Source organism: Eulemur rufifrons, chromosome 21 (assembly GCF_041146395.1).
Source record: "Eulemur rufifrons isolate Redbay chromosome 21, OSU_ERuf_1, whole genome shotgun sequence".
Classification (NCBI taxonomy): domain Eukaryota; kingdom Metazoa; phylum Chordata; class Mammalia; order Primates; family Lemuridae; genus Eulemur; species Eulemur rufifrons.
In genome coordinates this window covers 23,881,056-23,895,214 of record NC_091003.1, presented here as the reverse complement: position 1 = coordinate 23,895,214, position 14,159 = coordinate 23,881,056, and the positions used below count along the sequence as shown (strand labels likewise).

The 14,159-nt window shown below is 61.1% G+C and overlaps 2 protein-coding genes across 8 annotated transcripts; one reads left to right on the top strand and one right to left on the bottom strand.

Moving 5' to 3' along the window:
- Positions 1-906: 906 nt before the first annotated feature.
- On the top strand, positions 907-8,890 carry P2RX6 (purinergic receptor P2X 6). 7 transcript variants are annotated; one of them, XM_069497263.1, is made up of 12 exons: positions 907-992; positions 1,718-1,868; positions 3,247-3,318; positions 5,291-5,366; positions 5,561-5,654; positions 5,727-5,807; positions 5,913-6,054; positions 6,145-6,254; positions 8,106-8,199; positions 8,277-8,342; positions 8,511-8,588; positions 8,702-8,890. In XM_069497263.1, exons 1-12 carry the CDS (start codon positions 907-909, stop codon positions 8,888-8,890), a joined length of 1,239 nt encoding a protein of 412 aa, XP_069353364.1. The 7 variants fall into 7 exon arrangements, with proteins under 7 accessions (XP_069353364.1, XP_069353362.1, XP_069353366.1 ...); XM_069497261.1 differs by having other exon boundaries at positions 907-1,070; XM_069497265.1 differs by lacking the exon at positions 3,247-3,318.
- Positions 8,891-11,127: 2,237 nt separating this feature from the next.
- On the bottom strand, positions 11,128-14,159 carry SLC7A4 (solute carrier family 7 member 4). Its single transcript, XM_069497364.1, has 4 exons — positions 13,135-14,159; positions 12,060-12,700; positions 11,714-11,822; positions 11,128-11,621 (listed from the first exon to the last, which is right to left on the bottom strand). Exons 1-4 carry the CDS (start codon positions 14,114-14,116, stop codon positions 11,446-11,448), a joined length of 1,908 nt encoding a protein of 635 aa, XP_069353465.1. The 5' UTR covers positions 14,117-14,159; the 3' UTR covers positions 11,128-11,445.

Sequence of the window (14,159 nt, the reverse complement as noted above, 5' to 3'; positions counted from 1 at the left end):
CCGAGACCCGGACAGCTTGGCGCCACACCTAGAGCTCGGCCCGGGGATGTGGGCGGGTTCTCCAGCTGCGCTGACCAATCGCATGTGGCGGGCAGCGACAGGCGCCCTCCTTAGCCAATAGCGACGCGCTGCCCCCCCCCCGCGGTGGTCGTCCGGGCAACGCGGGGCTGTCGGTTGCCCCGGAAACCACTGAGGGCCTGCGCCCTCCTGGAGCGCGTTCTTAGCGCGCTCGCCGGCGCCGCGGGCCTGGCACAGGGCTGGGCGCCTCGCGGGCCTCTGCGCTCCCTGCTGCCCCGTGAGGGTCCAGCGTGGGCCCCGTTTCACGGACGAGGAAACACGCCCGACTGCAGAGCTTGCGCTTTATTCACCGCAGTGGGGGGCAGGGAGGGGGCAGGGTGGGGACAGCTCTGCGGGAGAGCCTGGCGAACCTCTTACGGCCGGGCCACCCCTTCTCCGGAGCCAGAGTCTCACGCTCTGCGGCTCTCAGTTTTCTCACACGCTCTGGTCTCGGCATACGCTGCTCCCGCCACCAGGAAGATCTCTCCCAGCTTTGCTTGTTGAACTTCAGAGTCTGCAGGTGTCGGCCGGAGGTCGCTTCTTCCTGAGGCTTTCCTTGGCCCCTCTTGCGGGCTCTTGCCTCCCCCGGCTGCCCTCTCTGGCACTTGTAACACCTGTCGTTCCCCACCCCGCAAGGAAGTGAGGCCAGAGGGCGGGAGTGGGCTGCTCCTCTCTGTGTGCCAGGGCCTGGCAGAGCAATCTGGAGAGGATGGCGGGGTCAGGGCAGCTGGGGTTTGGGACTGAGAGCCGGAGGTGGAGGCTGGATCCTGCCCAAGTGGAAGTGTCCCTTTAACAGTGGCGCCTGCTTTGCCTCCTGTTCAGCTGTGGCTGCAGCTGCTGTGCTGACTCATGTGCCCGCAGCCAGCAGCAGCTGGGAGCATGGGCTCCTCAGGGGCCGCAGCAGGCTGGGGGCTTCTGGATTACAAGACGGAGAAGTATGTGATAACCAGGAATTGGCGGGTGGGCGCCCTGCAGAGGCTGCTGCAGCTTGGGATTGTGGCCTATGTGGTGGGGTAAGAGAGAAGAGCCCTTGGCTGGGCTGGCAGGTGGGGGATCAGGGTTGGTCCTGCTGGGCTGGCGGTTGAGGCTTGTTGGGGGCTGGGCTGGTGGGGAGGGGCAGGTTGGAATGGGGTGGGGGGTAGGCAATACAAGCACAAACTGTGTGCTTGAGTCCAGTGTCCACTCCCTTTCCAGGGCCTTGTCCCCAGCCCCGTGTTGGGCTCTGGGCACAGTGCAGGATCATCCCCCCACCTCACCCCCCTTTTGCGGAGGAGGTGCCCTGCTGGGGCAGGAGGTAGTCTTTGACATTTGCGAGAGCTGGGATGCTAAGGCCCCCCAGAGAGACCACCACTTCTAGCTGGGGTTCAGCGGAGTCTGTAAGGAGGGATGGGTCTAGTGAGGCTGGGGGTGTTGGCTGGTCAACGTGGTGGTGGTGGGCTTCTCTGTCTGAGGGCACTGGCTCTCTGATGCGTGGCCAGAGCTCTTGGCCTGTTCCAAGGGTTTGGGGTGGGAACTGAGGCTGGAGAGGAGGCAGGGCCGTTGATGCTGGGCTGGGAGCCTCCAGAGTGTACGGGGAGATTGCTGAGCACATAGGGCCCAGCTCTGCCCTTGCTCACCGAGTGCTGGGGACACACCACACTGCCCATCACCTCCTCTCCAGGTGGGCTCTCTTTGCCAAAAAAGGCTACCAGGAGCGGGACCTGGACCCCCAGATTTCTGTCATCACCAAACTCAAAGGGGTCTCTGTGACACAGATCAAGGAGCTTGGGAACCGGCTGTGGGATGTGGCTGACTACGTGAAGCCGCCACAGGTGGGGACCCCGGGGCTGTTGCCCAGAGCATGAGTCCTTTGCCTGTTGTCAGCTTCAACACCACCCTTGCAGCAAGTGTGTGAAAGAGAGAGGCACGTGATGCCAGAGGGTGGCTGGAGGGGCTCAGGAAGGGCCTCAGAGAAGAGTGGTACCAGGACAGGGTTTTTGGGATGTAGTAGGAGGTTTCCAAGTGGACAAGGGGATGGGCTGCCTGCCAGAGGAACTGTGTTTACAAAGGCTTCATCCAGAAAAGAGTAGGGTGTCTGCGACTCAAGGCTTGAGCTTGAAGGTAGAGTGAGAGGGGTGTGGGTAGGCCTGGGCCTGGAGCTTCCCGAATCACCCCTCCCTGACCTGGGGCGCCATGTCAGGCACTCCTCCTCTGGCCTCGCAGGCTGCCTCCCTCTCCCTCCACCAGCGCATCTGCAGCCTCAATTTCCACCTCTGTTCTGCTCATGCCCAGATTTCCCCGTGACCTCCTGCCCTGAGCACAGCTGCCTCCCAGGTGCACACACGCCGTGCCCAAAGAGAACTCATTTCCCTCTCCCGGCATGGTCTCTCTTCATCCAGCAAGGGCTGTGACATTCACAAGCACCCAAGCTGGATCCGGGACTCAGCCTCCACACCTTCCTGTCCCCCCCCAACGTTTTTCACTGCTGCAAAAGCCATGCCTGGATGAGGCTGTGGTCTCCTAGTGGGTCCTTTGACACCCCTCCTGCCCACTCCCTACCGCTAGGTACATACCATGCGGCAGCCAAGCTGAGCTTGTACACTCGACACCATTGGAGCCTGCAGCCCCTGCTTTCTATCCTTTGAAGCCCCCCAAGGCCACCAATCCCTCCATATCCTAACTGCTGCCACACCTACTGCCCTTTGACCAGGGCATGCATTCCTCAAGTGCCCAGGAAACTACCCTTCTGAACTGCCAGCCACCCTTCCAAACGTCCTAGGCCACCCTTTGGCCCCAGGCAGAGCTTACCATCTGCCCCCCCTGGCGCCTGCATTGCTAGCGCTGCTGTGCATGTGGTGAGGCGTCCACCTCCCCTCCAGCCTGGGCAGGCGCCCATCCCAACTCACCTGTGGATCTTCAGTGCCCAGAAGCAGGAGGCTGTTGGAAATTCTGATCAAATGAGAGTGAACGTTGAGAAAGAAACCCGTCACAGAGGAGGACATGGGCACGAGGCTCCCCGGGCTCAGAAATGGCCAGAAACCCAGGCAGCCTCCTGTCTCTGCTTCAACCTGCCTTGCTGGAGGCATTTCCCTGGGGGGTGGGGTTGGTGACTAGATGGGGCCAAGACTCCTTGCCTCCCAAACCGGCTGCCAGTTCTGGCCTTTCCAGTTGGGGGAACCAAGCGAGACCAACTCGAGACTTGCCTCCTAGGGAGAGAACGTGTTCTTCTTGGTGACCAATTTCCTTGTGACGCCAACCCAAGTTCAGGGCAGATGCCCAGAGGTAAGGTTGCCCAGGAGTCACCACACGTGTTTCCCTTTCTCCTTCCCAGGTGGCTGAAGGCTCAGTCTGTGCTTACTGTATCCCAGGCACTGGGTTAAACTTTTTTATGATAATTTCATTTAGCCTTCACGTATGCCCAGCTTGGTAGGAATTACCATGGTCCCCATTTAAGATGAACAGGCTGAGGCTCAGTGAGGTTGAGTCAATTGCTCAAGGCCTCCCAGCCTGTGAGTGACAGGACTTGGACCTCTGAGGTGCAGCAGTGCCCATGAGGTGCCCCGGTCCCTCTGCATCCTGATCATACTCCCGGGTACTCCCCAGGTTGTTCATGTGACACCAATAGCTGGGCACATGCTCAGGTGGGCTCTAATAGCAAGAGCCAAGCTAGAATATCACCTCCCCTTCTCTGTGCCCAGCCTCTGTTAATATGTCCTGAGGTGGCTTCCATTAGGCTTATGATTTCAGAGTATTTTTCACTACAACCGTGGTCAAGCAAGGATCCCTCACCCTGTTTTGTTCATGTCTCATCCAGAAGTGCCCAGATTCTTCCCCCAAATCTTACCTTTTCCTCTTGCCTGGAGTTGTCCTCAGGGCTCTGACATCTGTCACAGAGCACACTCATTCTCCTCCCCAGCTTGGATTTTGTTTGAACAGTTTGGGCCAAGACACAGCCCTGGAAGTCTGCCTCCACGGTGACATTAATCAAATTCAACATTTAATTGCCTGCTGGCCAGGGGTCACTGTGCACACACCTGTCGCCTGAGCCCTGGTGGTTTGTCCTACCACAGTCGCTGGGGATGTCACCTGTCTGTGGTTGGCCCCTGTGCACACAGGAGGTGAGGTATGTGCACGGAGGATGTGCTCACCCTTGGCAAACCCACGTGCTGTCTCTTCCTTTCTAAATGCTCAGAAATGTCTATATAGTGTTCAATTTGTAGACTGTTCTGGAATTTTGCTGGGGCCACGGGTCTGTGCTTTCTGGAATCCATGTGATTCCGTTTTGCCCATGTCTGGACTTCTGCATCTTCCCATGAAAGGCAAGATCCGACAGCCTGGCTCCCTGAGAACAGCCGGAGTTCCTGCCACCTCGTCTTGGGAGCCTGGTCACCCGCTCCCTCCCGCTCTCCTACACACTGGGACAGACCGCTTGGGCTGCCTGGGGAGGGGGATGAGAGCAGAGGCAGAAGTGGGGGCCCCATTTAGTGGTCACCCTGGGGTCTGGTTGTAGGAGACGGTGGCCCAGCTGGGTGGAGGAGAGGGGCAGACTCAGGACACAGGTAGGGACAACTTCACTCTGTCCTCTGCCCACGCATCACAGCCCCAGCCCCATACAGTCCTGCCCTCTCATTCTGGCGTCTCAGAGGCCCTCAGCCTTTCCTGCCACTCTGGTGCTGGGTTCCAAGCTAAGTGACCTTGGCAGCGGCGTCCATCCTCCACCTGGGCAGGACAGTGTTTGTGAGAGTGCCCGACGCTCCAGGTTGCCTTCCCCTCCTGGCCGGTCCCCATAACTGTGACTCTGCCCCGGCATTAGTGTCTCTGACTCACGGAAGAGCAAGCATGAAAAGAGTGGCTGGGAGTCTCTCAGCAAGCGCGTGGGGCCCTGCTTCCCTCCCCGGCCCAGGACTGTGGGGTGCTGTGCGCTCAGACAAGCACTGCACCTCCCTGGTACAGCGAGCACCAAGAACTTAGTCTGCCCAAGGTCCCTTCCCCTTCCCTGTTCTGTTGTCCAAATTGGACCAGAGGAGCTGGACCTCAAAGAATCAACTTCTGTGCATCGCAGGGTGGAACTGTCTGGAGGGAAGGGATCCCACTTTGTCTTCGGAAGATGGCACCACCTGTGCCCCGTCCCTCACCTCCTACTGTTTGCACCCTCCAGTCTTACTGTGTGGCCGCAAACTTGGTAGCCTGGTGGGGTGGGGGAGTAAAAGTGAGGGGGATTGTTCGTTGGTGACTGCCCTCTCACCCTTCTCAGCACCCCTCCGTGCCACTGGCTAACTGCTGGACCGACGAGGACTGCCCTGAAGGGGAGACAGGCACGCACAGCCACGGTAACTGTGGGCTCCTCCTTCCAGTGCCTCCGCCAGAGCCGGGGGTCGGGCTGGGACCCTAGGCAGCTCCTGAGTGCAGCCCCGCTGTGCCTGTGACCCCGCATCTCTGTTCTGCCAGCAACCCCTGGCCTATGCCCTCCCCCGGCCCTGCAGAGATCTGAGGGCCTGGAGTTCACTCATCTTGTGTCTTCAAGGCATAAAAACCGGCCAGTGCGTGGTGTTCAACGGGACCCACAAGACCTGTGAGATCCGGAGCTGGTGCCCGGTGGAGAGTGGTGCTGTGCCCACGTAAGTGTCCCCTCCGCCCCCAGAGCAGGGCCCCAGGCCTGACAGGGGCCCTTACCTCCCCTCCACCCCCAGGAGGCCCCTGCTGATCCATGCCCAGAACTTCACGCTGTTCATCAAAAACACTGTCACCTTCAGCAAGTTCAACTTCTCCAGGTAAGCAGGGCCAGGTCCCAGCTGGCCCCAGACCCTCCTGTCCTCTTTCCCAGACCCTCCTGTCCTCTGCCTCATCTGACACCCCGCCCCCCCGGCCCCTGCCAGGTCCAATGCCTTGGAGACCTGGGACCCCACCTACTTCAAGCACTGCCGCTATGATCCACACTCCAGCCCCTACTGCCCTGTGTTCCGCATTGAGGACCTTGTGGCCGAGGCTGGAGGGGACTTTGAGGACCTGGCGTTGCTGGTGGGTTCTGGGGTGGGCAAGCTTCCTGGAGGGCTCTGGGAGAGGGTCCTGGCCCCAGCCGCTGGTGAAGCAGTGATATGCCATGTGCAGGGCGGCTCTGTGGGCATCAGTGTCCGCTGGGATTGTGACCTGGACACCGGGGGCTCCGACTGCAGGCCCCACTACTCCTTCCAGCTGCAGGAGAGGAGCTACAACTTCAGGTGTGGCCCCCACTGTCCCCAGTGCCTGGCTGCTCACCTCGGCCAGCATCCTGCTCCACCCGTGCCCAGCAGCCAGGACAGACCACACCTGGGCCCAGCCCTCGGCACGCCCCACTGTGTGCGCAAGCCAAGCGGGGTTCCCAGAGGCAGGAGGGAGGTTCTCAGCCCTGCGTCCTCCCCACCTCAGCCGTGAGTCCTCACCCCGGCTGTCACCACCCCCACCTGCCTCTCCTCCACTCCCCGCTGCCTCCACCATCAGCCCTCCACAGCATGGGGGTCTTTTGTTTTTGCCTTCCCCTCAGGTTTTACCTAAAACAATTTAAAATTCCAAAGAAAAGTTCAAAGGTGAGTACCGTGAACACCTATATATCCTTCATCTGGGTTCACCAGTTTTTTGGTTTTTTTTTGAGACAGAGTCTCACTCTGTTGCCTTGGCTAGAGTGAGTGCCGTGGCGTCAGCCTCGCTCACAGCAACCTCAAACTCCTGGGCTCAAGCGATCCTCCTGCCTCAGCCTCCCAAGTAGCTGGGACTATAGGCATGTGCCACCATGCCTGGCTAGTTTTTTCTACATATATTTTTAGTTTTCCGTATATTTTCTTACTATTTTTAGTAGAGACGGGGTCTCGGTCTTGCTCAGGCTGGTCTTGAACTCCTGAGCTCAAACGATCCACCTGCCTCGGCCTCCCTGAGTGCTAGGATTACAGGCGTGAGCCGCCGCGCTCAGCCTGGGTTCACCAGTTTTTTATTTTAGTGTTTGGCCACGTTTGCTTTCTCTCTCCCTGTCTGGAGTGAGCTAGATATATTTAGGTCGTTTCCTAATGGAACTGTTTGTAGGAGGTGCCAGACAGCTGGCACCCCACTTCCCAGCACTGTCCTGAGAACAAGGCCTTTCCCGACATGGCTGCCGTCCTGTTGTTACCCGAGGGAAACTGACCGTGGGAGAATAAATCTACCACTTACATTTCCCAGCTGTGCCAGGAATGGCTGTGCCAGGAATGGTGCTAAATCTTCGTATTTTCCAATCCAGGATGCACTCAAGGATTTCTTTTTTTTTTTTCTTTTTGGCAAGCATTTTAAAAGGTTTACTTTTAAGAAGAAAAAAACTGGTTCCTTAAAGGACGACCTGGCAATTCCCAGCCCCAGCCCCGGCCACGCCAGCCCTGCGCTGTCCAGAGTTCGCCCCCGAGGCCACCGGGTTCCAGATCGTGCCCACTGACTCCGGGTCTGGGCACCTCTCGACTCTCACAGACCCTCCCACAGACACGAGAGGCGGTCCCCTGCCCCGCCAACGGAGGGCCACCTGCGAGGCTAGAACCCGAGATTCTCACCCGGTGCCCGCACCTCTTCCCGGTCCACAGGCAGACCCACCAAAATTCCAACTGCACTCAAGGATCTTAAACTGCATTTATTGTCATGTCTTTGAGTCCTCTAAGCAGAGCCCTGGATCCGTCCGGCTTCCCGACCTCCCCAGCCCCTGGAGATCACATGGGGCTGGCTCCTGCCTGCGACCTCTCCCCCTGGGCTGGCAGACACCTGCCTGCACACCCTGCCACTGTCTCCCTCCAGGAAGCCTGCTCAGTTCCCAGGGTTCTCACGGGCTTCAGCCTGCCCTCTGCTTCCCCCTCAGTCCCCCACTGTGGTGTCTCTCAGGGACCCTTCTGTCCCGGTCCCCTCAGCAGGCAGGGGGCGTCTGAGAGACAGGTCTCAGCTTCCTTTCCCTGTTTTCTCAGCAATGACAAAGAGCCCAGACTCAGGACTCAGGTTTGGGCCAGGGGTTTACGGAGTCAGTAGACCAGCCCAGCCCGGGGGTGGGCAGAGCAGGCCACCAGAGCCCTCTCTCCTGCCCCCAGGACAGCCACGCACTGGTGGGAGGACCCAGGCGTGGAGGCCCGGAGCCTGCTCAAGCTCTACGGGATCCGCTTTGACATCCTCGTCACTGGGCAGGTAGGGGTCTGGCCGGGGGCGGGAGGGGCATGGGGCAGCACGCGTGGCCTGAGAGGCTCAGCCCACGTCTCTCCCAGGCAGGGAAGTTCGGGCTCATCCCCACGGCCATCACTCTGGGCACTGGGGCAGCTTGGCTGGGCGTGGTGAGTCAGCACCGTGGGCTCCCTCCGGCTTCGAACGCCAGCCTGGGTCGCCCCCCTGCCCCCACGCGTGCCTCAGCACCCTGCACATGGAGGGTCAGGGTGAAGGCTGGGGAGGTGGCCGGAGGCAGGTTGGGGGGCTGGGACATGGGTTGGCCCTGCCTCTCCCAGGTCACCTTCCTCTGTGACCTGCTGCTGTTGTACGTGGATAGAGAAGCCCATTTCTACTGGAGGACGAAGTATGAGGAGGTGAGCTGTGGGCCCGCGGGGTCCTCGAGCTGAGGCCGCTCCGCCTGGGCACTGGTTCTGCCACACTTTGGGAGACGCTGGCCCGATCCCTGACCTGCTGTTCTTGTCTGCAGGCAAAGGCCCCCAAGGCAACTGCCAACTCTCTGTGGAGCGAGCTGGCTTTCGCATCCCAAGCCCGGCTGCCCAAGTGCCTTAGACAGGGCTCAGCACCTGCACCCACGGCCACTGCTGCTGGGAGTCAGACACCGACACCAGGGTGTCCCCGTCCAGGCTCTGGCACCCACTCGCCGGCCCATTCCTGAGGCCTGTAGCTGTTCCCTGCTGGTTGGTGGTGGGGGGCTGGGAAGGGAGGGGGCTCTGCCTTGGGGACCTCAAGAATAAAGCTTCACCAGGACTGGGGGGGGGGGTTGGGGAGATTAGGCCACCCTCAAACTCCCAGACAGAGTCCCTCCCCTGACTCTAGCTGTGGCAGGGTACTGCCGGGAGCCACACAAGCCAGTTTGTTTAGAGCCCTGCAGTGGAACTTGAGCCGTGGAGGCTGGGAGAGCCCGGGACCCCACCGCAGGGTGCTAACCAGTGGGGCTCCTGCTGCGTCTGTCCGGAGTCTCTCTCCCAGGCTCTCCCCAGTGTTCCTAGCACCGGTCCGCCGGCACACAGCTGTCAGCACAGACCCTCCGCCCCCTGCCTGCACCCCGTCACAGGTAGAGGCCCCACCCTTCCAGCTGCCCTGCACTGGGGTCTGTGCGGCTGGAGCCACAAGGCAAGGCAGAAAGAGCCTGTGTGTTGTAGGGGCGTTGTGTCTGCTGCTCTGGCCCTGGCTTGACCAAGGCAGGTCCAATTCCATGGAATGGAGGTGGGGTGGGCAGCTCATCCAGCCCCTAGGACCCCAGGCAAGGGCACAGGCACCTCTTGGGCCCACACCTGCTCAGGTAATTTGCTTCAACCACTCTCCAGCAGCCCTCTGACTGCGGAGGGCTGAGATGGGGAGGAGAGGGTGGCGGGGCTGGGTTGGTGGCCCCTGGGTCCTTCAGGACCTTCTGTATCCCTCCTTGGTGACCCCTAGCCCAGTCACCTGGAACCTGCTCCCCAGGCTTCCTGGGAGCCTGGGGGTAGGAATCTACAGGGAACCTGCAGATCTACAATTCACTGCAGCCCAAGCCACATCTAGGAATGTGTCCGGGCAGCTACATGTGGGAGGTCCTGACCCTGACCCCAGGCAAGATGGCAGGAAGGAATGTCCCTAAACAAGGACACCGAGGACGCCAGCAGGCTGGCCAGGATTTGCTTCTAGAATCCTTCTGGGGGGGCCTCAGTCCTGCCCATGCCCCAGGGCCCTCGGTCAAGAGGGGTTGCAGGAGCCAGGCCTTCTCTTGGTCCCAGGGTGGGGCAGGGGCACCCACCCCCGGGAGGCGAGGGGCTGCTTTCAATCATGGGTACCTGGTGATCAGGGTATGCTGGGGAGGGTCGGGGTTGGGACTGAGGCTGGGCTAGCATCTGGCACTGGAGACTCAGCAAAGCTTTTGGGGTCCCTGCTGCCTCTCAGTCCCCAAAGCCATGTCTGTGGGGAGGTGGGCTCTGAAGGGCTGGGGTGGGAGACCATGGCCCATGAAGCCTGGTTATCCACAACGGGTCCCATGTACCTGGTTGTCCTTGGGGCCTAGAGAAAGCTGATGTCACAGCTGGAGAAGTCAAGTAAAGCCAGCAAAGCCAGCGGTTCCTGTGTAGTCCTTACAGGCAGGAACGGGAAGGGGGAGGCGTCTGTGGTGGACACGGCACAGCCTTGGGAGACCAGTGGGGTGGTACAGGGCGGGCCTGGGGCTTTCCTGGCCCCCAGCTCCAGGTGGGCTGGGGCAGGCCCAGCACTCGTGCACACACACGGGAGCGTGAGCACCACACGTGTGTACGGCATCTCGAGCCTTTATCTCACAGCCCTTAAAGAGAGGGCAGAGGAGGCAGCGAGAGAGTGAGCTGTGGCAGCCAGAGAGCCGAGGCCCGAGCCTGAGCTTGGAAACAGCTGCGGCCTCCGTCTGCATGGCGTGTACCCCTAGGGTGGTCTGTGCGGCCACGTGGGTGCATGCCCTGCGGGGGAGGGGTGCGTGCCTGTGTACCAGTGTGCATCTATATTCCCAGGCAGGCCTCGGGCACCTGCCATACCCTTGGGGAGCCCTGGGAAACAGCAGAACCTGGAACCCCACTGCCATTTCTAGGCAGCCTCGTCAGGGTCCAGGCTCTGCTCCCTGGATCTGCCCCAGATGCAGACACAGGGGGGAGTGTGACCTCACTCCTGCCATTGGCCCCTTCTCACCTGGGGTGTGTAGGGGTGTGCAGCGCCCCTCGGAGCTGGGCAGGGGGCACTGGCCTGAGCAGAGGTCACCTGACCCAGGCCTGGCCATGTCTCTGACTAAGGGTGGTCTGAGGGCTGGTGCTTCCCCTTTGCAGAGTCTTGGGGTCTCTGATGTAGACTGGGGACAATTGCACTTGGGGACAAGTTCCTAGGAGCAGATGAGGATTCAGTGCTACAAAGAATGCCACAGTGGACACGGCAGCAGGCCACATGGCTGGCTGAGCCATTATTATTGTGGATGCCTGGGGCTAGGGCCTTCCCTCCTGCCCCACCTCACCTGCCCAGGTAGCTGGAGTTGGTCAGAAGCAGGAAGGCACTGGGCTGAGTCCACCGTACCAGCGCGGGCCAGGGCTCCCTCCTGATGACCTGAGCTCAGCACCTGAGCTAAGTCCTAAGGTCCTGAGGCCCCCAGACTGAGCAGGCAAACCCAAGCTGCCCTGGATAGAAGGGGCTCCTGGCTCCTTGGGGCTCCCGAGGAGGTGGGGGAGGGCACGGCAAGTGAGGGTTGGCCAGCTACTCCGTGGGGGCGGGCGCCAGGGCTGGTGCCTGGCTTGGGGGCTGCACGGCCTGCACCGTCTCCTCCAGGCTGCCGCTGGGGAACACCACGTATCGTGTCGCGGTCGGCCCCGGGGCCTCCTGCTGGTTCTGCTTGCTGTGCCGGATGCCGTAGCCAAAATACACAGCGAGTCCTGCAGAGTGGGAGGGCATGAGCCTGAAGGGGTCTCAGCCCTCCTTGCCCTCCTCCTGCCCCACGTGGGGTCCCAGCCCGGCCGCCACTCACCAATTAGCAGCCAGATGCAGAAGCGCACCCAGGTCAGGTAGCTGAGCTTCAGCATGAGGCAGATGTTGAGCAAGATGCTGAGGGCTGGAGTCAAGGGCACCATGGGGATCTGAGGGGGCAGGGCGGGGCTGGGTGGGCTGCAGGAGACACCCCCCAGCCCTGGGCCCGATTTCACACGAGCCACAGCACCTTTCTCCCTCTCCGGAGGTTTTGGAGACATGTGCTCGCTCGCCATGCCCAAAGGAGTGTGGGAGGGATGTACCGGCCTCCCCAGCCCGTGGGCCCTTCATTCCTGGGTGGCAGAGGAGGAAGAGGCGAGGGGAGCCTGCTGGGCTGGGGGAGGTACCTGAAACATGTCCTGCCGGTGCTGTTGCTGGTGAGCCCCCAGGATGAGGAGGCTGAGCAGGAACACGCCACTGCTGAGCAGGAGCAGCAGGATATAGCCCCACTGCGGGAGGTGCAGGGCTGAATTCCCGAAGATCAGCACGCAGGCCAGGGTGATGGCTGAGACCACCAGGATGCCGATTGCCCAGGACACGGCTGCTCCAGGGCTGCCTGCACTCAGGAAGCCCAGGTAGCGCCTCAGGGCGGGTCGCAGCTGCCCAGGCTCGGGGACTGACGCCTGATCAGTGCCCACCAGCTGGAGGTGGTCTGAGAAGGAGCTGTGCTCCTTGGACAGGGGGACAGGGCTGGCCGGGCCTGGGGAGCTGGGTGGAGAAGCCTTCTGGAAGCGCAGCACAATGATGCTGGCAGCCACGAAGGTGTAGGCAAGCAGCGTGCCAATGGACAGGAACTGGACCAGCGCCTCGAGGTCCAGCAGCAATGCCAGGAGGGCCATGAGGCTCCCGAAAACCAGGATGCCAATCACAGGCACCTGCGTCCGGGGGTGCACCCGGGCAAACACCTGGAAGAAGAGCCCGTCGACAGCCATGGCATAGACGATGCGTGGCAGCGAGAAGAGGTTGCTGAGGAGCACGGTGTTCATGGCTGTAGCAGAGGGTGGGGGATGGTCAGCACGGTGGCCAAGCCTCTGCTGGGGGCCAGGGCAGGGGCAGTCCCTTGGGAACATGGGTGTGAGTTTGTCTGGACCCTTAGAGTGAGCATGAGTGTGTGGGGTGCTAGATTGGTTGTCAGCCCCCCACCCTAGGAATGGGACACTCCAGTTTAGGTCACAAGCCCTTCAGAGAATCTGATGAGAGCTGAGTCCCTCGACTCAGGAAATAACCTATCAACACATGACCAGAACTAGCATTCTGTGCACAATCTTGGGGGACATCCCTCCCAATGAGCCTGGGTGGAGAGTTTCTAATAATTAGTGCTTTCTTGGGCCCACTATGCAACTAGTAAAACTGAGGTACAGATGGGAGTGTGTTCCCAGAAAGGCTCTGTTCCCTGCTGCCCTGCCCAGAAGGGCCTCTTACCGCAGATGGAGCCGGTGGCCACGATGAAGCCAGCCCAGCTGTAGCCCCGCCGGTAGAAGGCATCGGCGAGCGCCGAGTCAGGCTCCAGGCTGTACCAGGGCACCATGAGGGTCAGCACAGTGGAGACAAGGATGTAGGCACTTGCGGCCAGGCTAAGCGCGATGGCAATGGCCACGGGCACGGCCCGCCTTGGGTTCTGAGCCTCCTCGCTGGAGGCGGCAATGACGTCGAAGCCCACAAAGGCAAAAAAGCAGGAGGCGGTGCCAGCCATGACGCCGGAGAAGCCGAAGGGCGCAAAGCCCCCCTCGCGGGCGCTCCAGTTGTGGGGTTGGGCCAGGATGAAGCCCAGGATGATGATGAAGAGGATGACGAGCAGGCTGATGATAGAGAAGGTGTGGTTGAGCCAGGAGGAGACTCGAGCTCCGCAGGAGACAAAGGCAGAGGCCAGAAGGAGGATGCCAGCGGCCAGGAAGTCTGGGTAGTGGCCCAGGAGGGGCACCTGCCAGACACTCACGTGGGTCTGAGTGAAGTTGCGGATGCTGTGGCCGAAGATGGAATCCAGGTAGCCGCTCCAGGCTCGGGCCACAGCGGCACCACCAATGAGGTATTCGAGGAGCACGTTCCAGCCGATAAGGAAGGCCCACAGCTCGCCCATGGACACGTAGGTGAACAGGTAGGCAGAGCCTGTGCGGGGCACACGCGCCCCAAATTCTGCATAGCACAGGGCCGCCAGGAGGGAGGCCACGGCGGCTATGCCGAAGGACAAGAGCACGGCAGGGCCAGCCATGTTCTTGGCCACGGTGCCTGTGAGCACATAGAGGCCCGAGCCCACCATGCCCCCAACGCCCAGCAGGGTCAGGTCCAGCGTGGACAGGCAGCGCCGCAGGGACGTCTCCATGCTGGACTCCTCCAGCGGCTTCAGGCGGTTCAGCTTCTGGCAGAAGCGTGCCAGGCTGGCGGCGCTGGGCAGCCCCCGGGCCATGGCAGGCAGCTGAGAGGAGCACCAAGCCAGCTGCTGGAACCTG

What these genes read in the sequence shown, in the direction of transcription:
- P2RX6 (XM_069497261.1), top strand. Translation starts at nt 907, where the DNA reads ATGTGCCCGCAGCCAGCAGCAGCTGGGAGCATGGGCTCCTCAGGGGCC. An exon ending in AGCAAGTTCAACTTCTCCAG is followed by an intron (nt 5,808 to 5,912) that starts GTAAGCAGGGCC and finishes GGCCCCTGCCAG; the next exon opens with GTCCAATGCCTTGGAGACCT. An exon ending in TTGAGGACCTGGCGTTGCTG is followed by an intron (nt 6,055 to 6,144) that starts GTGGGTTCTGGG and finishes TGCCATGTGCAG; the next exon opens with GGCGGCTCTGTGGGCATCAG.
- SLC7A4 (XM_069497364.1), bottom strand. Translation starts at nt 14,116, where the DNA reads ATGGCCCGGGGGCTGCCCAGCGCCGCCAGCCTGGCACGCTTCTGCCAG. An exon ending in ACCGGCAGGACATGTTTCAG is followed by an intron (nt 11,823 to 12,059) that starts GTACCTCCCCCA and finishes CTGCCCCCTCAG; the next exon opens with ATCCCCATGGTGCCCTTGAC. An exon ending in CTGCATCTGGCTGCTAATTG is followed by an intron (nt 11,622 to 11,713) that starts GTGAGTGGCGGC and finishes CCCACTCTGCAG; the next exon opens with GACTCGCTGTGTATTTTGGC.